The sequence below is a fragment of the Cokeromyces recurvatus genome (genome assembly GCF_025118155.1).
Source record: "Cokeromyces recurvatus strain NRRL 2243 chromosome Unknown BX663scaffold_54, whole genome shotgun sequence".
Taxonomy (NCBI): domain Eukaryota; kingdom Fungi; phylum Mucoromycota; class Mucoromycetes; order Mucorales; family Mucoraceae; genus Cokeromyces; species Cokeromyces recurvatus.
Genome location: NW_026251440.1, coordinates 33246 through 54760, shown reverse-complemented (window position 1 = coordinate 54760; position 21515 = coordinate 33246). Strand labels below are relative to the sequence as shown.

The window sequence follows — 21515 nt, the reverse complement described above, 5'->3', positions numbered from 1 at the left end:
AATTATGTAATAATATTGTTTACTATAAACACTCTCATTCCTCTTCTTCTTTTACTCTTTCTTATAAAATACCTAAATCTAGCTGTGATAATTTTGTGTGTTATATAGTATAAATCAAACAAACAAAAAAAAAAAAAAAAAAAAACTTTGTATGCATTGAAATATGTTTTATTTATATGCTATTTAATTTATCGAAGTTCTACATTAAATTCATCTCTTACTGTATTACGAACATTCTCTTGTATTATATTTATTTCTTCATTAGTAACATTTCTAAAAATACAAATTAGTTTTTTTTTATTACATTCCTTGCATATATGTATCATTTTTATGTACCTATCCATAGATCTATAGTTAATACGGTAACATAAGCTTCGTCTATTAGTCTTTGGATGTGTAAAATCATCAATCTATATTCACCACAAATTAGTCTATAATCATAATTTAACATATAAATATTTATATCATTACCAATTCAACAGTCTCTACCAAGTCACCAGCTACTCCTCGTACTAATTCACAGAAATCATTTTCATGCCATTTATTTTCAGATATCCAGAATGAAATATCTTTGATACAAGGTGGATACTTTGAAAATGGCATAAATTTGTTGATCTTTCCTGGCTCGAATTGATTAATAAATCTTTCATCTTCAGTCCAAAATAATCGAATATCTGGAATACCAAATAATACCATCGCTAATCGTTCTAATCCCATACCAAATGCCCATCCAATTTTATCATCTAAATGAGCTTGGTTCATAATCTTCTGATTCACAACACCACATCCTAATACCTCAAGCCATTCTCCTTTATACTCAATTTCTACTTCCCAACTGGGGCTCGTAAATGGAAAATAGGCATCAATCCATCGTACCTTTAGATTGGGTTCGTCAGCAAAGATATTTCGAATCATACTATTGATGGAGTGTTTAAGATGAGTTGCAATCAGGTCTACAGCCTCTGGTTGATGACAGGTCTGGTAAGGATTCTCTGGCTTAATCACAGTATCGTCGACAAGTTGAATATTAGTCGTCTTTTTATCTTCTTGAAGTTGCTTTAGCTCCGTTCCAAGTTGTTGAATATCATTATCTGTATAAAAGACACCTTCTATTTGATGAAATACGGGATAATGGGATGCATCAATCTCATCACGACGATAGACGTCACCACTGACTAAAAACTTACGGCTCCCCGACATCAAACCTTGAATTTGATGTGCTGAGGTATGGGCACGCAATACAACATCCTTATTGAAATAATAGTTATCTGATTTTGTACGGCTAGGATGGTCTTTTGGAATGAAGAGATCATCAAAATTCTGTTTCGTAGTCACAATTGGACTATGATTGTTAAATTTTTGAAAGTCTTGAAAGTTGGATTCGATTAATTGTCGAATAATGGAAATGGGATTTTGAGGTTGCAAGTGTAATTTACGGTTAATTTTCGAAAGTACAGTAGGTGTAACATTAGTCCACTCATCTCTTGGAAATCGTTGACCATTAACCATCGTTTCTTCTTTACCAATTTCAAATTCTATACATGTATATACATATATATAAAGAAATAAATACTTTGTTTTATATTATGAGTGGTTGCTTTTAACCTGGTTTTGTTGAATAACATGTCTTTTGTATTATATTAAAAACGCTAGCACCTCCAGCAATTGTGTATCGACTTGTTATTATTTGCTTTAGACAAATTGAATGTCGAAGCATTTTTGTTTTGACAGATGCCAAACTTAAAAAAAAAAAAAGGAAAAGTTTTGAAAGTTTACCAGGGGCATAAATTTTCCCCCTTTTTTTTGGCGGATTATATATTTTTCCATAATAAATAAGGCAAATGAAATTGTACCTTATATGGATATAATAAAATGACAACTAACAATTTTTATTTTATTTGCCTTATAAAGTACTGTGAAAGGCAAAAACAATCAAATTATAGACTAGAGTTTTATTTGTATGATCATTTATATCTATTAGCCTTTCAATCTGCTTCTGCGCTATTTTTTTACTATGCTGCCTCTTTTTTTTTTATTTTTGCGGAAAATTAATGACAAAAAAAAAAAAAAAAAAAAAACATGAAAAAAAAAAGTGCTGTTTTATTTTTCTTCTTCAGTTTTTCAACACGTTTTGAAGGAAATGTCATCGTGTGTAGGATTATTGATAATCGGTGTGATATTTCACATCGTTTATTTATTTAGTATCTTTGATATTTATTTTACTTCACCTCTTGTTCATGGCATGAAACCTCATAAAAGCTCCTTTGATGCACCTGCCGATCGACTTGTTCTCTTTGTAGGTAAGTACTGATTCATTGAATTTCATGCTATCATTAACTAATTAAACATGTATATGGATAGGTGATGGCTTAAGAGCTGACAAACTTTATGAATTAGATGAAAATGGTGAAACGAGAGCACCTTATTTACGCAACATTATTAATGACCATGGTGCTTGGGGTATATCACATACTCGTGTACCTACTGAATCAAGACCTGGCCATGTCGCTATCATCGCTGGTTTTTATGAAGATGTGAGTGCAGTTACAACAGGTACTACTACTACTACTACTACTATAATGACAAACATAATGATATACATATATATAATTATTGTATTCTAATTATCTATAGGCTGGACAATGAATCCTGTTAACTTTGATTCGGTCTTTAATCAATCCCAACACACTTGGTCTTTTGGTTCTCCTGATATTTTACCTATGTTTCAACAGGGTGCAAGTGATCCGAATAAAATAGAGACATTCATGTATCCACCTGAATATGAAGACTTCTCTGGAGGTAATTACAATATGGTTTCAATAGATGAGAAAAGAGAGAGAGAGAGAATATGAACTAATATTTATGATAATAGAGGCTTCAAAATTAGATCTTTGGGTATTTGATCATGTTCGACATCTTTTTCAAAATGCAACAGTTGATCCCGAATTAAATGCAAAATTGCGTCAAAAAAAAATCGTCTTTTTCCTTCATTTGCTTGGTTTGGATACAAATGGTCATGCATTTAGACCAATGTCAAAGGAATACTTGAATAATATTAAATTAGTTGATCAAGGAATTAAAGAAATAGTAGAGTTAATTGAAGAATTCTATGGTCATGATGGTCGTACTAGTTATATCTTTACAGCTGATCATGGAATGAATAATAGAGGTAAATCTTATAATAAAAAAATCAGAGAAAGTTCATTTTTTTAATTAAGGTAGTATAGGTGGTCATGGTGATGGACATCCTGATAATACTCGTACTCCTATTATTGCTTGGGGTGCTGGCGTCCGTAAACCGATTACTTCAGGATTAGGTCATGATGAGTTTTCTGCAAACTGGGATTTATCTCATATTCAACGTGATGATATTCTTCAAGCTGATATTGCGCCTTTGATGGCACATTTGATTGGCACTCCTCTTCCTGTGAATTCTGTAGGTGAATTACCTTTAAATTACTTGGAAGCTGACGAGATGATAAAGGCTGAAGCTGCATTTACAAATGCTCGACAAATCTTAGAGCAATATCAAACAAAGCATAGTAAGTAATGTAATTTTTTTTTCTTTTTACGTGTAGAGGCTAAATTTCTTATTATAAATAGATGAAAAGGAGAAACATGAGTTGTTTTTTAGACCTTTCCAACCTTTGTCTGGTGAAAACGATCCTCTTTTGTTTATTTCAGACATTCAAACTTTAATTAATAACAAAGAGTATAAACTTGCTGAAGAAAAATCCAGAAGACTCATGTCTCTTTCTCTTGAAGGTTTACGTTACTTCCAAACATATGACTGGCTATTCTTGAGAGGTGTTGTTACTGCAGGCTATATTGGATGGTGTATTTTTTGTCTTCAGTTTGTTCTTAAACACTTTGTTTTATCATCACCATCACAAACCACTGTCAAATCTCGCATCATGGTTAATTTATTTTCTTTCTTAATTCTAGGCGGGCTTTACAGTATGCTATGGATTCAAAGAATGCCAAAAATGTATTATGCCTATGTGTTCTTTTCTATCTTTTTCTGGAATCGCGTTTTCACAAACTGTCGTGTATTATTTGAAGCATTACGTTTGAGCTTGAAGAATGGATACATGCGTTTTGTTCTGATCGTTATTTCTACTTTACTCTTCTTGGAAGCATTGGTATAATTTTATAATCTTATTATTATTACAAACTTATCCTCATATTTATTATATATATATATATATATAGGTTTATAGTTTCTTTTATCGTGAAATTCTTAGCGCTATATTTGTGATTATATCAGCATGGCCATTGATAATGACTTCTAGAATTCGTAAAGAAAATAAGGCTTTAATGTTTGTCTGGTCCGCATCTTGTCTTTGTACTAGTGTGTTTACTTTATTACCTGTTGAAAAGGGCGAAAATATTTCTGTTGTGTAAGTGTGTAGATTTAATTCAATAATATTCATTCCTAATATACATGTATATACATATATAGGATTGCTGGTGGCGTAATTGCTGTATTGATGGGTATTTTTGCCTTGTGGAAACTTAAACAAAGTAACAGAATTAATAAGAAACTTGGATTTATTATGATTGTTCAGTTACTAGTTATTATTGCTAGTATTTTGCTTGTATATTCTACTTCTATCAGTCTTCAGAAACGTGAAGGCCTTCCCACTTTTAATCAAGCTGCAAGTTGGATAATTATTGGTAAAAATAAGTAAATTGCTTTAAAGAACGAATCACTCATAACTATTTTGCTATTATAGAGATTTCAAGTATTTTCCCTTTTATTTATCGTGGAAAAACTTATGATGATTACTTGGCTAGATTACTTATTATTTGCTTTGCATTTACTCCCTTAATGGTCTTGCTTAGTATTTCTTATGAATTACTATTTTATGTATGTTTCTGTACTACATTACTTATTTGGCTTGAAGTAGAAAGAACATTATATAAGGAAACCCGCCATTCAGCTCATCGTCCACTTCAAGCTAGCGATATTCGTGCAGTTCTTCTCTTTTTATTCTTTATCAACGTTGCCTTCTTCGGTACTGGTAATATAGCCTCAATGAGTAGCTTTTCATTGGAAAGTGTATATCGATTTACGACCCTATTTGATCCCTTCTTAATGGGTGCTTTGTTAATGATTAAGGTCCTAATTCCCTTCTTTGTGGCCTCTGCCGTATTAGGTATCCTTAGCTCTAGTATAGATCTTCAACCTTTTACGTTATTCCTGTCAGTGATGAGTATTACAGATATTCAAACAGTTAACTTTTTCTATTTTGTAACTGATTATGGAAGCTGGCTTGAAATAGGAACTTCAATTAGTCACTTTTGTATTTCTGAGCTATTCATTATCTTTACGATGATCTTGTTTCTTTTGTCCAGACTTTTAGTAGGACACCTTGTATTGCCTAAAGTGAACAAGATAGTAAGCAGAATGAGACCTAAAAACGTATAATAACACAATTAAAGAAGAAGAAGAAAGAGAGACATATAAAATAGAATAGCAATAAAGTTATTTTATTCTAATCATGTATTCAATAATTATGTTGTGTTGTTATTATTATTTCTAATCTCCCTTTATTTTAATAAGCTGAAAAAATGGACATTCATTGCAAAAAATAGACCATGAAAAATTATTAAGACTTTATTATATACGTACTGTGAATAAAGTAGTCTGTTCTATTTACTCGAAATAATAACTGTATGTCAATCACTGTTATCAGCTTAAACAGATGTAAAAAAAAAAAAAAAAAAAAAAAAAAAAAAAAAAAAAAAAAAAAAAAAAAAAAAAAAAAAAGTGGGTACCTCTTATGTCTAAAGCTTAATTTATTTGATATCAATAGCTTCTTTATGTTATGTTATTAACAAAAAGGCTTCATATGCTTATATTAATGTCAATTATGTAGAAAAGCGCTTGCTTATTTCATACATGTATATACATATATACATATATATAATCAGAAATAGAAAAGGAAAGAATCATGAAAATGAATAATTTTCGTATGTATTACACAAGTCTTTCATTAGAGTATAAAGACATATGAATACACCTTCAGTCATATATATATATATATGTATTAGAGTCGTTTATATGTATCAAAAGGGGAATCATTATTTATTGAATGAAGGCATTTTCTTTAATATAAGCCCTGCTTTCATGATCTGCTGCTCGGATAGGCTCAGGTATACGATATCTTGGACACACAGCTAATACAATTTTAATGGCTGTCTCTAAAGAAATTCGGTGCCCCTGACTAATAAATACGGGATTAGATGCATGATCAGAGGTACGGACAGCTGCACCATAGGTCATATGGCCACCGATTAATCTGTACTCATCCCCCCTTTTTAATAAGACTTGTTTATATTTGCGCTTGGTTTCTATTAAATCATCTAATTCACCAGGTATCATTAAGAAATTTTTAGCTACACCTATTGTGGGTGTATTACATAATACTCCTAAATGACTAGCGATACCGAATTTCCGAGGATGTAAAAGTCCATTTCCTAAATAAATAATATCATTCAATAAGACAAATTACATACATATAAAATTTGGTAGAATCGAACCATCTACTAAAATTACTTGTGGATACAGTTCTGGTCTCGTTTCTTTTAATTGATTTAATAGCTTTAATAATGGATCCACTTCTCGAAAGGCCAAATAACCTGAAATATAAGGCAAATAAAGTTTTGTATGAAGGAAGTCTTTATAGATAACCTACAAAACTACTGTTTTTAGATATGAAGGTTTAACAACTAAAACTTGACTCTGTAAACTCAACTCTACCTTACCTTTAGATCAGGAAAACTCATAACAATAAGACAAGCAACTGCGTTTTCATAATTGTCGAGAGGGAAACTTAGATCGACACCAGCAATGTAATGTAAATCTTCAAAAGTGTTGGGATCGAATTCAAGATTGTCTTGCAACTCAAGTTGCTCTCGAAGTTTATTTTGTTTCCTATAGTGTTGTTAACGATAATAAGCCTTATAAATTCGTGACACTTACTCATTCCACAACTTGCGCTGTTCTTCTGAAGGATCTTTATCATATTCCATGTTATATTTTTATATTATATTGAGAAAGAAAAAAAGTGATGTTCAAGTCTTGTATTGGTACTGGGTTAAAAAAAAAAAAAAAAAAAAAAAAAAAGGGTAAAGAAATACATAAATTTTTTATTATCATGTCTTTATTAATTTCCACTATATGCATTTATTTGTTCATTCCATAGTCAAAATGATGCCATCGAAACAAAATAAACAAGTCAAAATAAATACCTTATACTTGTAAATATCAAGTTTTAAATTATGCATACTTTGTTATGAACCTGTTGATTTTTTTTTTTTTTTTTTTTTTTTTTTTTGGAAAAAAAGAGAAATTTTTGGAATACAAATTTATTAGCAGTTTGAATTAAACAATTACCGCTCTTTTCTCTGCTTAATTAAAATATGGGAATGCTTCAAGGAAAGAAACGCCCTCTAATGGGCTTTTCCAAAAGGTATATAAAATGACTTTCTTTTCTTTTCTTTTACCATATTTCTAATAATATATTTAAAATAGTGGCATTGTCGATTCAAAAAGTAAAACGTTTGAGGAGGTATTATTTTCTTTTTCTTACAAAAAAAAAAAAAAAAAAAAAAAAAAAAAAAAAAAAAAAAACTTTCAACATTTAAAATCTCTCTAATTACTTTTATAGAGATTGACCGAAGTCATGGCTTTATTTTATAAACAAACTCAACTTATACCCATTGCAAATCAACTTCCTAAAGCAGCCTTAAAGAACGATGCAGATCTTTCAGTATACAATACACCCACTATCACAAAACATGCTTCACAAGATATTCAGTTACTGTGGTCTTTAGCAATAGCTATCTTCCGTTCAAAAAAAACTGACTCTGTTCAACAATGGCTTCGTGATCTTGTTCAACCTGGTATGCAGTACCAATTAGAACGTTATCTTAAAGCGTATGATGATCCTTTTGTGGCAGCTTTTATTTATTTAACATTTGGACAACGCAAGATGGCTTCGGACGAGGCACGAAAGTTAAAAGATACTTCATTAAGCATATATATTATTCATTCAGAATTTAAGTCCATGAGTGGTATCATACTGAACCAGATCGAAATGTTTAAATCGGAAGGTCAATGGCAACAAATGTCAGTCTTCCATAGAAAATGTTGGCTTTTGGTAGCTGGTCGATTAGGTTATGAATACGATGATAAATTTGCAGTAACAGAAGGCATCTATTGGCAGTGTGTTTTAGGAATGTATGTTTGGTTTGGAAAGAGACATGACGACAATAAGCTTACTCTAGAATTCTATAATCAAGTGTTTGATAAACCAAAACGTGATAATCTGCAATTAAAGACAGCTAAATACACAGCTAAACCCGATTATGATTGTTATTGGTTTCAACTTTTACAGTGGTGGATAGGAGATCATAAACTAGCCCATTTTGATGAATGGCCACTTGATTTCGTTTGGTTATTATCGATGTATACAAAGGAAAATAATATAGATTTATCTTTTAGTTTGAAATGGATTGATCAGCTAGAGCATACCGATTTGGTTGATTGGGCTATATATGCATCCCTGTTCTTACCAAGGTAATTTTAGGCTTAATTCCATTGTTAATAGGCTGCTTACAATTACTTTTGTAGCCCTACAGAAAAGCTAAATTATATTTTACGTCAATGTGAATGGACGGATGAAAGACGATTAGTTGAAGAATACCATATTCCCTATAAGCAAATTCAAATAGCAAAGGCTTTAAATGCACATGACTCGTGGAATTTTGAGTCAGAGTATACATATTTAATACAAGGTCAATTATATAATGAAGCTAAAATGGCTTTATTCTTTTTCCTTTTACCGAAATTATATCGAGGTTAGTAGTAGTAGTAGTACTTTATCCGAATTTACCGTATTAAGTTAATAATTATTCTTTTAGACAATGATAAAAACTCACTCCAACTTTGTTTAAAATATATGGATGAGTATTCTCAAGCTGATGAAGAGATTGAATTATTAAAAGATGTCTATACATATCTTACTGTAGAAGGCTCAAATAATGAGCAAGGAAAGGAATACATCTCGAAATTACAAAATCTTCAAAAGATGTATGGATCTAGAAGTATGAAAGATCTATTATCAAGTTTAATACATGAAATTGAATTAAAATAAAATTACAATACTTTATTTTTGTATATAGCTTTAATGAATATAATCTTTCTTTACAATTTCCATAAATGTTTCCTTATTTAAAGCAAACTCTTTTACAAATTCAGCTTCCATTTCATGCATACGAGAACCGATTAAGACAAGTGAATGAAGAGGACCTCCAAAATCTGCCTCAACCAATTCCTCTAAGGTACCTGCAATTATCTTTTGAGTAGCAGTTCCAATACGAGCACAACCAATAGCTAATGAATTAGGCTTGCAGATTCCTTCTCCACGATTTTCTTCAATTTCTAAAAGCTGTTCAACAGCTTGATTGACAGTCATGTAACGAGGAGGCTCATAAATCAATCGACCTCTATTATCTAAATGATTAATAATAGTGTTCTACTTTCCTTTTCTTTTATCCCTTTTATACCTTGCCAAATTCTCAATACTTTGTTCTTTTACTTTAATATCTAATAAACATAAAGTATGAAGACCTAATTGTTGATTTTCTTTGATACGGTCATAGAAACTATCAGGTCGCCATGTCTCTGTGAAAAAGACGATAGAAATGGTCTGTCCAAAATTATATAACTGAAGACCACAAGCACCAATGGCATTCATGATGGAAGCATTGTGAATGACCTTGACAGGAATGTTCATTTCACGAGCTCGAATAACAAGATCAGTATGAGTAGTTGCACTAATATAGAAAACGCTATTATTAATATCACTCTTTTTTTTTGTCTTTTCTCCCTCTCCCACCCCATCCTGCTTTCTTTCTTTACCCGTATGGATCACCAACAACCAAGAAAGCAACATCAATAGTATCAGCATTGGCAAGAATGCTATCACTATCAGATTCAACCATTTCACGATCAGCAACGATCACTTCTTTTCCATAATATTCTTCTAACTTTTCTTTTCCAACAGTCAAAATGGAGGTATAGGCCTCTAAATATACACGCTCTGAATTCTTGACTGCTTCCAAACCAGCAACTGTAATATCTTTTTCATCACCTAAACCGAGACCGACTACGTACAACATTGTGAAATCGTTGGAAAATAAAAAGAGATGTCAAATTTATTTCATTTCATTTCATTTTTTTTTTCACTCTACAATAGGAAAAATTTTCATATGGACACCCTACAAATGTACACTACTTTATATAAAATGACCCACTTGAAAGACGTACTTTCATACCATAGGTAAGTATGCATCATATCATCAGTATTTGTTTCGGCTACAACACTAGTAGTATTTTAAAAGGATTCAAGTTTAAAGAATTTAATTTTTTTTTAAAAAAAAAAACAGAACAGTATAACATATATTTTATTTTTCGTATGTTACTTAAGCAAGAGTTTGTAAATGACCGATTCATTTGTTAAACGTAAAGCATTGTATATATCGGCTATGTTGGAAGTATTATTGACATGTTCCTTTTACCTTCCTCCGTTCCTTTTCCATTTTACTCTTCTTTAGTTTCTCAATCTATTATATTGAACCTGGCCCGGGCAAAAGAGTATAGTATGTACTCATATTAAGTCAAAAACAAAATAAAAATCAATTTGTATATTTCGGCTTTTTTAAAATAGGTGTATGTTGTGGTGTGTATGCTTTTTTTTTCTTGTTTTAATTGGTTAATGTAAAAAATTACTCTTTTTATGACGTTTATACAATCATTACTAGTGGTATATATAATACATTGCTTTTATTCATCGTTGTTAGAGTATTTATACCTGTTAAATATTATAAGCTTTCAAAATATTATGTAAGTATAATCTGAATTATAATTGTAACTTTACATAATTTACTGTAATATGATGCCATCATCGTCATATCATACAGACACCCTATTTAATGACATAAATTTATGCTATTATTCTGACTTAATATTGTTATTATTATTATTGTTTTTTTCTTACTATATTCAATGGTTCAACCTACTATAAATCTCGAAGAGCAAAATGAACAAAATGAATCTCCATTCTTTGAATATCATCACTTGAAAGCTATTCAAGATGTAAGTATTATACAAGAAGGAAAAAAAAAGGCTAGCATGTATTCACAATTCTATTTATAGCATGACAGTCGATACTTTGGTCAAAACAACCTTGAGAATTCATCCTCAAAAGAGAAGATAGGTTCTCCGTACATGGACGAAGAAGAGCAAGATTGGTTAGTAAGTAATCGATTGCCTTCTATTCCTTTATCTGCTGCTGTTGATGATGTTCCTACCAACACAACTTATAAAGGTTCGTATACATGTATATATTTTAATTGAATTATTTGTAACATTCTATTTAGATGATGCTATTACTGAGGAATTACGTGAACTTTATAATACATTCCAAACATGTTTGGATTTGCGTAAGAAATATATAAGAAAATCTAAACAAAGATTTAAAGATAATCCAAAGAACAAAGATGATTGGGAAATATATCCTCCACCTCCACCTCCATCTTGGCCTTTACCCCCACCTGAAGAATTAAAAAGAAGGCGCAGGAAGGAGAAGGAACGTGAAGCTGATCCTGTAGCTGCTGTTGGAAGTGATTTCGATATAAATCATATTAAAATTCCTGGCGACCATCCTGTAAGTAAAGAAAATAGTGAATATCATATTGCCCTATTCCTGCATTTCTTTAAATGTATATTTACTTTATCTATTTACACATAAATTAAATGTTTTTTTTTGTAAGTACACTTTTGGTATTGGTACAGATGGATTTTATCATGTTTATAAGAATGAAGAAGATAAAGAAAATAGGGAACCTGCTTATGATATTCCCTCTTGCAAGGATTTTTATACAGACTTGGACTTCATTTTGACTGCTATCAGTGATGGTCCCGCTAAAAGTTTTGCATTCAGACGACTTCGCTATCTTGATAGCAAATGGCAAATGTATATCTTGTTGAATGAATTTCAAGAATTAGCTGACTCTAAACGTGTTCCTCACAGAGATTTTTATAATGTACGTAAGGTGGATACTCACGTTCATCATTCAAGTTGTATGAATCAAAAGCATTTGTTACGTTTTATTAAAGCAAAAATGAAAAAATCTCCGGATGTAAGGAAGTTGACTCTTGATTTTTGAATTAGTATAATAATATTGGTTATTTATTATAGGATCTGGTTATTTATCGTGATAATGAGCACTTGACTTTAAAAGGTGTATTTGAAAGCTTGGGGCTAACTGCTTATGATCTCAGTATTGATACTCTGGATATGCATGCACATAAAGATTCCTTTCACCGTTTTGACAAATTTAATTTGAAATATAATCCAGTCGGTGAAAGTCGACTAAGAGAAATCTTTATGAAAACCGATAACTATATTCACGGTCGCTATCTTGCTGAAATCACAAAGGAAGTTATCTCAGATCTTGAATCATCTAAATACCAAATGGCTGAATATCGTGTCTCTATTTATGGCCGCTCTATTGAAGAATGGGACAAACTCGCTAAATGGGTTGTAGACAATAAACTTTTTTCTACTAATGTACGTTGGCTAGTACAAGTTCCTCGTCTCTACAATATTTATAAGACAACGGGTATTATTGAAAACTTTGGAGAAATCATCAGGAATATCTTTCAACCTCTTTTCGAGGTCACTAAAAATCCTTCAACTCATCCTGAACTTTATATCTTTTTACAACGTGTTGTTGGTTTTGATTCAGTTGACGATGAATCCAAAGTAGAGAAACCATTATATCGAGAATACCCTTTACCTAGAGAGTGGAACAATTATTCTAATCCACCTTATTGTTACTATCTCTATTACATTTACTCAAATTTAGCTTCCCTTAACAATTGGCGAGAAGAACGTGGTCTGAATACGTTCGTCTTAAGGCCTCACTGTGGTGAAGCAGGTAATACGGATCATCTAGCTGCTGCCTTCTTGACTGCTCACGGTATCAATCATGGTATCCTCCTCAGAAAGGTCCCTGCCCTTCAATACCTCTATTATTTAGCTCAAATTGGAATTGCCATGTCACCTCTCTCGAATAATGCTCTCTTCTTGACCTATGAACGTAATCCATTACCCCAATTCTTTCAACGTGGGCTTAATGTGAGTATCTCAACAGATGATCCTCTTCAATTCCATTTTACACGTGAGCCTCTGATTGAAGAATATAGTGTGGCTGCTCAGATATGGAAACTCTCGTCCACTGATATGTGTGAACTAGCACGTAACTCAGTATTGCAAAGTGGTTGGGAACATCGTATCAAACAGCATTGGATTGGTAAAAACTATTATAAAATGGGTGTAGATGGGAATGATATGTCCAAGACAAATGTACCCAATATTCGTATTGATTATCGACATGAAACATTATTAGAGGAGTTGAATGCATTAAGAAGGTATGCCCCCAAGGAAGAAGGAGGTGAAGGAGTTGCGCTTGAAGATATGACACAGCGTGATATGATCGGTGTCGCTGGTCTGACGGAGGGCCCCCGTTTACAACAGAATATGATGCCAAACGTTCAACAAGATCCGACTTCTCCTCTAGTAGTGTCACCTGGTAATAATAATAATAATAATAATAGTCGACATGTGCATTGGCGAGAAGATAATCGAAATGCTTTCCCAGGTGTTGCTGTTGTTGCTGAAAGAGCAAGGCAAAGACGTTTAAGCCAAACTTCTACTACTTCTTCACATTAATTTATATAGATATCTATTGATTTATTTATTTATTTTTATTGAAATAAAAGAAAAGAAAAATACTGTACTACTAAAATAAGTTGCATATTTGTATTGTAGTAATAGGTAGTAATAGTAGTAGTAGTAGTGGTGGTGGTGGTGGTGGTGGTGGCTTGAACAATATTCTAATTTAATCTCAGCCAAGCCGGGCCATTTTGACCACTGTAATGTGGCTCTCTTTGGGATACGATTAACAAAATCAGTCGCTCCCCCCACCCATCGTTATAACCTTCTCTCATCACCACATTGTAAGTAAGAATATATATAACATGGATAAAGAATAGGGATGGATGGATGAGTGTAAAATAGAAAGATGATGAAGTATCAAAATTGGATAGAATACAGAAAAAAAAGAGAGAGAGAGAGGGAGAAAGAAAAAGAGAAAGAGAAAGAGAGAGTGTGAAAATGACATTACAAAAATGAGAACATTCCGAATTAAACATTTCTTAATTTTATTTAGAAAGGAATATGCTTGTCTCTAAGCAGAACAGAAAGGTCATTTACGAGGCTATTTTCAAGGGTAAAAGAGAAAAAGGATTGAAAAAAAAAAAACTTCAAATACAATAAATTTTGACATGTTGTTAATTTTGTTAGATGGTGCCCTTGTTGCCCCTAAGGATTTCAACCTTCCCAAGCACCCTGATCTCGAAGTTCCTAACCTTGAAGTCATCAAGATTATGCAATCTTTGACTTCTAAGGGCTTCGTCAAGACCCAATTCTCCTGGCAATGGTTTTACTATACTCTCACTGATGAGGGTATTGATTATCTCCGTGAATGTATGTAAACAAAGTGAAGCTTCTATAAATGTATTATTCACACTTTTTTCTTTTCTTGGTTAGATCTTCACTTGCCTCAAGAAATTGTTCCTGCTACCTTGAAGAAGACCGTTCGTCCTGCTGCCCCTCGTCGTAACTGTAAGTATTTATAAATGTATATGTATATCAATGATTTATAAAATTAAACCATTTTATCTTTAGTCGGTGGTGACCGTGAAAACCGTGGTCCTCGTAATGATCGTGGTGACTACAGACGTAAGGAAGGTGCTAGCGGTGACTTCAAGCCTGAGTTCCGTGGTGGTCTCGGTAAGTTATTTTTTTTTTTTGCAATAGTATCGATGTGTAGGGAACTTTTCTTTTTAACTGATTTATTTTATAGGTCGTGGTAACCGTGAATAAATATTTTGATATTCTTTTATCTCGCCCTCTCTTCCCCTCTTTTTTTTTAATTACACATTTGCACTTATAAATGTATTTTATTATAAAAATATATACATTATTTCCAGAAAATTGTGGGACAGAGTAAAATCAAAGAATCAGACAAAAAAAAAAGTCATTTATAAGCTTGAAGTACATTCAGTAGCAGATGTATGAAAATATCAAGAAATTATATACGCTTATTTTTCCTTGAGTACATCTAGTATTAAACTTTGACAAAGATACATTATTTAATATGGAAGACATGTTTTATTGATATTAATATGAGTTAGAAGAAGTAGATTGTCTTTTTTTTGTTTTATTCTGTTCTTTAAAGCAGCTTATTGATTAAAAGTGTCATTATTTTAACAAGAAAAAAAAACGCGTCTAAAAGCTCTTTTCTAGGCGTACCTGATATTTGTTATCATTAACAGTGTACTATTATTAAACAGCTACATACATACATACATACATACTTATTGCAATAGTCATTGTTTAACACATTAGATGGCTCACAAAACATAATCTGTTCTTTATTGGAGAACACATATACAAAATACCCCTTTAGTATATAAGTAATACTTTTGATATACAAAGTTTATAAGACGCCACTGTACTGCAAATAATTTGCGTATCCATATCTTGCAGCCACATATAAAAGTCGGCTAAGAGCAAAAGTCAATCGAAAGGGAACAAAACAAAAAGAGGATCACTTATTTTATCACAACTTGAAAGGCATCAATTGTATATACGGGATACTTCTTTATACAACTACAACATTACTTTGCAAAAAAAAAAAAAAAAAAAAAAAAAAAAAAAAAAAAAAAAAAAAAAAAAAAAAAGACCTGTTTATAATTTGATGATCACATTAAATGTAGTGAAATACTGCATATTTAGTTATTCTTTCTTGTATAACTAACGAATTCATTTTGTATATAGCTTGTTTCCTATTGAACCGCTTTCATATACTCCCTTGTTTATATCAGCTTTTACCTTATTTATTTCCTGATATGAATAAATAAATAATTTTTTTTTTTGTTCCGTGTTTTAAATTACTCACTAAATGACGATGAGTGGAAATAGATAACATTAGGATGAGGACGAATAAAATGTTCGACCCGGATCTTTTAATCTCCGCATAATGTCTTTTTGTGTATCAAAAGTAAATGGATCTAATGATTACAAGTTCTTCTCCTCAACACTAAAGGTAAAAAAAGAATCATAGTAACATCCAGCTAATTATAGCATAACAGATACACAGTAAAGAAAGAATCATTATTAGATTTAAGTTTATAATACGATGGATGATTCAATTCAGCTTAAGGATTTTGTTTTGTCTTTTTTTTTTTAATTGGAAGAAAAAAAAAAAAAGAACTGGAAATGTGAAAAATACAATAGGATTGCATTATACATTTGGAACCATCAACAACTTCATTTCGATCAATTATATATATAATCTTCAACAATGATGATGATGATGAATTGAATGTGTCGTTATGTTATATATTAGCTGGCTGTTTCTTTTTACTTAATTTAGAGTTTATTAACCGGTATTATGTTTAGACTTTTTAAGATGGGTCGTCGTCCTGCTCGTTGTTACCGTTACTGTAAAAACAAGCCCTATCCTAAATCCAGATACTGTCGTGGTGTCCCTGATGCCAAGCTCAGAATCTACGATTTAGGTCGTAAGAAGGCATCTGTTGACGATTTCCCTCTCTGTGTTCACTTGGTCTCCAACGAATACGAACAACTTTCTGCCGAAGCTCTTGAAGCAGGTCGTATCTGTGCTAACAAATACATTGCCAAGACTGCTGGTAAGGATTCTTTCCACATGCGTATCCGTGTTCACCCTTACCACGTTACTCGTATCAACAAGATGTTGTCTTGTGCTGGTGCCGATAGATTGCAAACTGGTATGCGTGGTGCCTTCGGTAAGCCCAACGGTCTCGTTGCTCGTGTCAACATTGGTCAAATCATCTTCTCTGTTCGTACCAAGGATTCTAACAAGGCTGTTGTCATTGAAGCTTTGAGACGTTGCAAGTACAAGTTCCCTGGTCAACAAAAGATCATTGTCTCCAAGAAGTGGGGTTTCACTCCTCTCTCTCGTGAAGAATATGTTGAAGCTCGTGCTGCCGGTAAGCTTAGACCTGATGGCTGTTACGTCAAGTTCGTCCCTCAAAAGGGTCGTCTTGCTGATTACTTCAAGGAAGCTTCCAGAGTTTAAAATAATAAATATTTAAACCGTAACAAGCAAGAAAAAAAAAATAAAAAATAAAATAATTATTTTTTGTATTGGTCGATTTGAACATACCTCCTTAAACATTATATACATATAAATATATATCTTAAAAATGTGTTATGTAAAGATGGCTTTTTTTTTTTTTATTTTATTTATTTTATTTTTTTCGTCATATACATATTCATATTCATATACATTTATACATGTATATATTGATGACAAGAATGAGTTCGATTCTGGTATTTATTAATGTCTTGCGTTATTTAATATTATCTTTGTCATTGATGGGCGTTAGTTTCCATTTTGGTCAGTGTAAATTGCTCTCCATATATCAAGATAGGGTAAGTAAAATAAAATTAAAAATGTGAGTAAGAAATGATGATAGTTATATTCAATTAGACAGGCATACAAGGATGGTTTACAGCAGGACATTGGCAGGTAAATACATATATCATTTATTACATAAATATGTATGCATATATATATATATATATATATACATATATACTTATAATATGACACACATACTGCAGTATCTATTATGGTATGTTGTATTTAGTCTCTCTACTTTTAGTGCACTTGCAATCTGTATTCATGCTACCTGTTGCAAACGAGCACATATCTTACGAGGCGATAAATATCTTGGTCATATCAACATTTTGATGTTGATGGCCATTATCATCATTCATACATTTTTCTCTGGTGGACAAGAACCGTGGACAGACGGTCTTGTCGAATTTAAAAAACCTGCTATGGGTCTTAACCTACATTGTCCTATGTTGAATGAAAAAAATGATATTACATATCCACTTTTATTTCAAAGGTACAAAATAAATAAATAAAATTCTTTTTTTTTTCATACTATTTCTATACATAAATAGATGTCTTTTGATAGATGCTACTTATGTTGTATCTGCACTGTTATGTGTTTCATGGATTGCTTTAGTTACTTGTACATTTTTAACAAGACCGCTACAAAGGGTATCTTCTATTACTAAACTTCCAAATGAGAAAATAGTAAATAGAAATAAAGAGCAAGTAGATCCAACATTATTTCTTTACAATGAACCACCACCCGTTCCTCCTCATAAAGATGGCTATCCTATGGCAAATCATTCTGATTTTTACTATTGGCAGCAACAACCTACTACTCCGTACCAGCAGTCACTATCTAGGCATTATGTTCCAGATAACTATATATTACCACAACAATATGACAATTATTCGTATCACTATTAACGTAATAATAATAATAAATGCTTAGAAAAAAAAATCATTTTTATTATTCTTTAATGATTGTTCCTTTTTCATCCGTGACTGTTAGCGCCGCATAATAATTTAAAAAAAAAAAAAAAAAAAAAAAAAAAAAACACAATAACGACAGTTGTTTTTCTTGTCTTTTTTTTTTTTCCTTCCATATTTAGCCCATGTCGTTAAGACATATTTTAACAAAAAAAGTCGTCGATGATGACTGTTCTGAAGAAGTTTTAGAGTCATTAATACAAGAAATACTTCAAGTAAGACTTTTTATTGTCTAAATACTAATATTCATTTATATTTATTTATTTATTTTTTTTATGTATTTATTTTATTTATTTATTTATTTTTTCATTAGAAAAACTTTGAACTTTCCAATGAATTAGAAAAGGCACTTTCGAAAATCAATCACCTAAGAAAACAGCGCAGGTAAAGTGCTCTTTTATTACTCAAGTATGACTTTTATTTATAATAGGATTTTTATGATTTAGCTTCTAATGAACTCCAAATCGTTTATATAGTGTGCTATTAGATATGATCGCCAAATCAAATAAAACGAACGATGATGATGATGATGACGACGACGACGACGACGATGATGACGAACTTTATAGCGATCTATCAGCTGGAGATATAGATTCAGGTTTGTCAAGTAGTAGCAGTAGTAGTAGTAGTAGTAGCGATAGTAGTAGTGAGGATGAAATGTCAAAAAAGGAGGATATGAAACGAAATATAGAACCATTCAATGTATTGAAACGAAAAAAACTTGCTATAACACAACCTGCTAAACGACAACGAGGGTCCAAACCAATATTTGTTCCAAAAGATAGTAATGGAAACTATATTCTTCCTGTTGTTTTGGGTAAAACAAAGGTTTTATCGCTAGGTGAGATTATCCCTAAAGAAGGATTTTATAACCAAAACTATATATTTCCTGTCGGTTATGCTATAGAAAGGTAATAGATAGAATATTCAAATTTTAAATATGTGTATCTCTATTTATATTAATTTGGTCCACTTTTTTTTTGGTATTTAAAAGACCTTATAAAAGTATGGTAGATGAAGACAAATTTACTACGTATAAATGTTCTATTAGCAAAGACGAAAATGAAAAACCATTGGTAAATACAAGAGTCATTAACTATCTACATAGTCTTACATTTTATATCTACATGTATAGTTTTGTATAGAAGCAGAAGATGCCCCCGAAATAGAAATCAAAAAAAATACACCTACAGCAGCTTGGTCAGAAGTTTTAAGAAGATCAAATTTATTAAGAAAAAAGGAATTTAAAAATACAGTGTCAGGACCTGAATATTATGGATTATCTTCTACAACGATAAGAAAGATGATTCAAGACTTACCAGGTGCTAAAGAGTGTATAGGATATCAATGGATAGACATTTAATATTTATTATTATTATTATTATTTATAAAGAAAGAAGGAACAAAAAGTTATTCATTAAGGATACTCATAAAAAAAAATTAATTATTATTATATATGAATGTATATATTTAATAATGGGTAGCAATAGGCTTCTTGCTCGTATGAGACATGTCTGCTGAATTGATACTGACATCATCATCCAGTATATCAGGTACTGGTATGTCAAATTTCATTGATTTTTCACCATCAAATGTCATATTTGCAGTGGTATGATCGTCATGATGAGCTCTTGTTCGATTATGACCCGAACTAGAAGTACCACTTGTAGTTACCCAATGTACAGTGACTACATTAACCTATATATAAAGTATGAATATTATATATATTCAAGCGTGTATAAGCTATATACGTACAGTTACATCTACAGTACACATAGTTAAGCAAACGAGCCCCCTTTGATGTCCATGAGTAATAACCACAAATAATACATTGACAAATGAAACTGATAAACATACAACAGAAGCCACTAAAGTTCTTCTTGCCAATTTGTATAACCGAGATACTTTCCAATCACTACGTGCATTACGACCAATGTTCGTAAGGGGCCTCATAAAGAGCCAAGTAAGATAAAGATTAAAAATCTATGTGTGTGTGTGTGTGTGTGTGTGTAGATGTGAGCAAAATTATATAGATATATATGCATTTGTATACTTACAAAGTCATAAACTAAGAGTGGAACACTAGCAATATCTTGTAAACCAATAGTACAAGTACCATCTGCCTCAAGATAAATATTTCTAAAGCACAGCTAATAAAGTAGATAATTAATATGTGTCGTTATATATATACATATATGAATACATGTATATCACTGGCAATTTACTATATATATATATATACATACCATTAGTACGAAAATGATGATATATGGACAAAGCAATACAATATGGAATTTATATTGTGTTGTTTTAAGTCGAGTTGTCTTTACGGCCGTTACTAAATGTACGCGTTCAATTAACCAAGCATAAATTGCAATCTTACTACCAGCATAGAAGAAATCGCAGGCAAGCATACCAAGTGTACACGAGACGATATTGTCTAAGGTAATAATAATAATAATAATAACGTGATATTAGATTATAGTTCATTATGTATTATATACAAAACTTACTGTTATTAGTTGAAACAATAATGGCAGAGGTGGCAGCAAATGCCCAAGAAAGTGTATAAAGCATAATAACTAAAAATCGACCATAGTTTATTGTTCTTAATTTTTCACCATTAGTCTTTGCACCTAATGCAAGTGCAAGAACAGTAATACAAGCTAAAGAGGTTAACTCAGAAGCGATTTCTGGTCCATCTGGATTTACCAGACCTAAATCTATCACTACTTTTGCTTCAATACTATTATTCATAAAGTAAAAGAATAATTCTTTTTTTTTCTGTTAAAAATAAATAAAAAGAAAGAAGAAAAGGAGTGTATTCATATAGAAGCATGACTGGATTTGTTTTTATATATACATTTATACGATAAAAATAAAGGAGAGGAAAAGCATTATAAACCATTTGTAAATAAAGCTGTCAAGTAGAT

General features: G+C 31.5%; 12 protein-coding genes across 12 annotated transcripts; 8 read left to right on the top strand and 4 right to left on the bottom strand.

The window, feature by feature from the left end:
* Positions 1-181: 181 nt before the first annotated feature.
* BX663DRAFT_527844 (phenylalanyl-tRNA synthetase) lies at positions 182-1750 on the bottom strand. Its single transcript, XM_051530095.1, has 3 exons — positions 472-1750; positions 337-410; positions 182-273 (listed from the first exon to the last, which is right to left on the bottom strand). The coding sequence occupies exons 1-3, from the start codon at positions 1507-1509 to the stop codon at positions 189-191; spliced, it is 1197 nt and encodes a 398-aa protein (XP_051377552.1). The 5' UTR covers positions 1510-1750; the 3' UTR covers positions 182-188.
* A 390-nt stretch (positions 1751-2140) lies between these two features.
* Positions 2141-4148, top strand: BX663DRAFT_444793 (alkaline-phosphatase-like protein; the record flags this gene model as incomplete). Its single annotated transcript, XM_051523644.1, has 6 exons — positions 2141-2300; positions 2362-2553; positions 2635-2799; positions 2873-3169; positions 3228-3542; positions 3604-4148. The coding sequence occupies 6 exons, from the start codon at positions 2141-2143 to the stop codon at positions 4146-4148; spliced, it is 1674 nt and encodes a 557-aa protein (XP_051377551.1).
* On the top strand, positions 3882-5624 carry BX663DRAFT_302002 (GPI ethanolamine phosphate transferase 1). The gene is made up of 4 exons (XM_051522042.1): positions 3882-4142; positions 4221-4400; positions 4463-4677; positions 4737-5624. Exons 2-4 carry the CDS (start codon positions 4282-4284, stop codon positions 5429-5431), a joined length of 1029 nt encoding a protein of 342 aa, XP_051377550.1. The 5' UTR covers positions 3882-4142; positions 4221-4281; the 3' UTR covers positions 5432-5624.
* Positions 5625-6058: 434 nt separating this feature from the next.
* Positions 6059-7116, bottom strand: BX663DRAFT_527834 (endonuclease V). The gene is made up of 3 exons (XM_051530094.1): positions 6772-7116; positions 6547-6697; positions 6059-6483 (listed from the first exon to the last, which is right to left on the bottom strand). Exons 1-3 carry the CDS (start codon positions 6790-6792, stop codon positions 6092-6094), a joined length of 564 nt encoding a protein of 187 aa, XP_051377549.1. The 5' UTR covers positions 6793-7116; the 3' UTR covers positions 6059-6091.
* Positions 7117-7213: 97 nt separating this feature from the next.
* Positions 7214-9190, top strand: BX663DRAFT_481573 (uncharacterized protein). The gene is made up of 6 exons (XM_051524367.1): positions 7214-7266; positions 7354-7478; positions 7541-7577; positions 7677-8587; positions 8642-8868; positions 8932-9190. The coding sequence occupies exons 2-6, from the start codon at positions 7429-7431 to the stop codon at positions 9162-9164; spliced, it is 1458 nt and encodes a 485-aa protein (XP_051377548.1). The 5' UTR covers positions 7214-7266; positions 7354-7428; the 3' UTR covers positions 9165-9190.
* BX663DRAFT_527830 (diphthine synthase) lies at positions 9191-10208 on the bottom strand. The gene is made up of 3 exons (XM_051530093.1): positions 9932-10208; positions 9577-9846; positions 9191-9516 (listed from the first exon to the last, which is right to left on the bottom strand). The coding sequence occupies exons 1-3, from the start codon at positions 10189-10191 to the stop codon at positions 9195-9197; spliced, it is 852 nt and encodes a 283-aa protein (XP_051377547.1). The 5' UTR covers positions 10192-10208; the 3' UTR covers positions 9191-9194.
* An 849-nt stretch (positions 10209-11057) lies between these two features.
* Positions 11058-13779, top strand: BX663DRAFT_538896 (uncharacterized protein; the record flags this gene model as incomplete). The annotated part of the gene is made up of 6 exons (XM_051530699.1): positions 11058-11167; positions 11228-11399; positions 11452-11738; positions 11845-12213; positions 12273-13668; positions 13694-13779. Exons 1-6 carry the CDS (start codon positions 11078-11080, stop codon positions 13777-13779), a joined length of 2400 nt encoding a protein of 799 aa, XP_051377546.1. The 5' UTR covers positions 11058-11077.
* A 180-nt stretch (positions 13780-13959) lies between these two features.
* On the top strand, positions 13960-15411 carry BX663DRAFT_481565 (Plectin/S10 domain-containing protein). The gene is made up of 6 exons (XM_051524366.1): positions 13960-14095; positions 14308-14367; positions 14442-14624; positions 14688-14762; positions 14826-14930; positions 15004-15411. The coding sequence occupies exons 2-6, from the start codon at positions 14316-14318 to the stop codon at positions 15021-15023; spliced, it is 435 nt and encodes a 144-aa protein (XP_051377545.1). The 5' UTR covers positions 13960-14095; positions 14308-14315; the 3' UTR covers positions 15024-15411.
* Positions 15412-16614: 1203 nt separating this feature from the next.
* BX663DRAFT_527823 (putative ribosomal protein L10) lies at positions 16615-17269 on the top strand (the record flags this gene model as incomplete). The annotated part of the gene is made up of 1 exon (XM_051530092.1): positions 16615-17269. The coding sequence occupies one exon, from the start codon at positions 16615-16617 to the stop codon at positions 17263-17265; it is 651 nt and encodes a 216-aa protein (XP_051377544.1). The 3' UTR covers positions 17266-17269.
* Positions 17270-17525: 256 nt separating this feature from the next.
* Positions 17526-18521, top strand: BX663DRAFT_527821 (uncharacterized protein; the record flags this gene model as incomplete). Its single annotated transcript, XM_051530091.1, has 4 exons — positions 17526-17621; positions 17680-17718; positions 17814-18053; positions 18142-18521. Exons 1-4 carry the CDS (start codon positions 17565-17567, stop codon positions 18517-18519), a joined length of 714 nt encoding a protein of 237 aa, XP_051377543.1. The 5' UTR covers positions 17526-17564.
* Positions 18522-18666: 145 nt separating this feature from the next.
* On the top strand, positions 18667-20056 carry BX663DRAFT_527815 (F/Y rich C-terminus-domain-containing protein). Its single transcript, XM_051530090.1, has 5 exons — positions 18667-18797; positions 18896-18966; positions 19029-19493; positions 19577-19658; positions 19718-20056. The coding sequence occupies exons 3-5, from the start codon at positions 19072-19074 to the stop codon at positions 19943-19945; spliced, it is 732 nt and encodes a 243-aa protein (XP_051377542.1). The 5' UTR covers positions 18667-18797; positions 18896-18966; positions 19029-19071; the 3' UTR covers positions 19946-20056.
* Positions 20053-21339, bottom strand: BX663DRAFT_444835 (uncharacterized protein; the record flags this gene model as incomplete). Its single annotated transcript, XM_051523648.1, has 5 exons — positions 20053-20280; positions 20338-20565; positions 20640-20732; positions 20829-21022; positions 21096-21339. The coding sequence occupies 5 exons, from the start codon at positions 21337-21339 to the stop codon at positions 20053-20055; spliced, it is 987 nt and encodes a 328-aa protein (XP_051377541.1).
* Between the last annotated feature and the right edge of the window lie 176 nt (positions 21340-21515).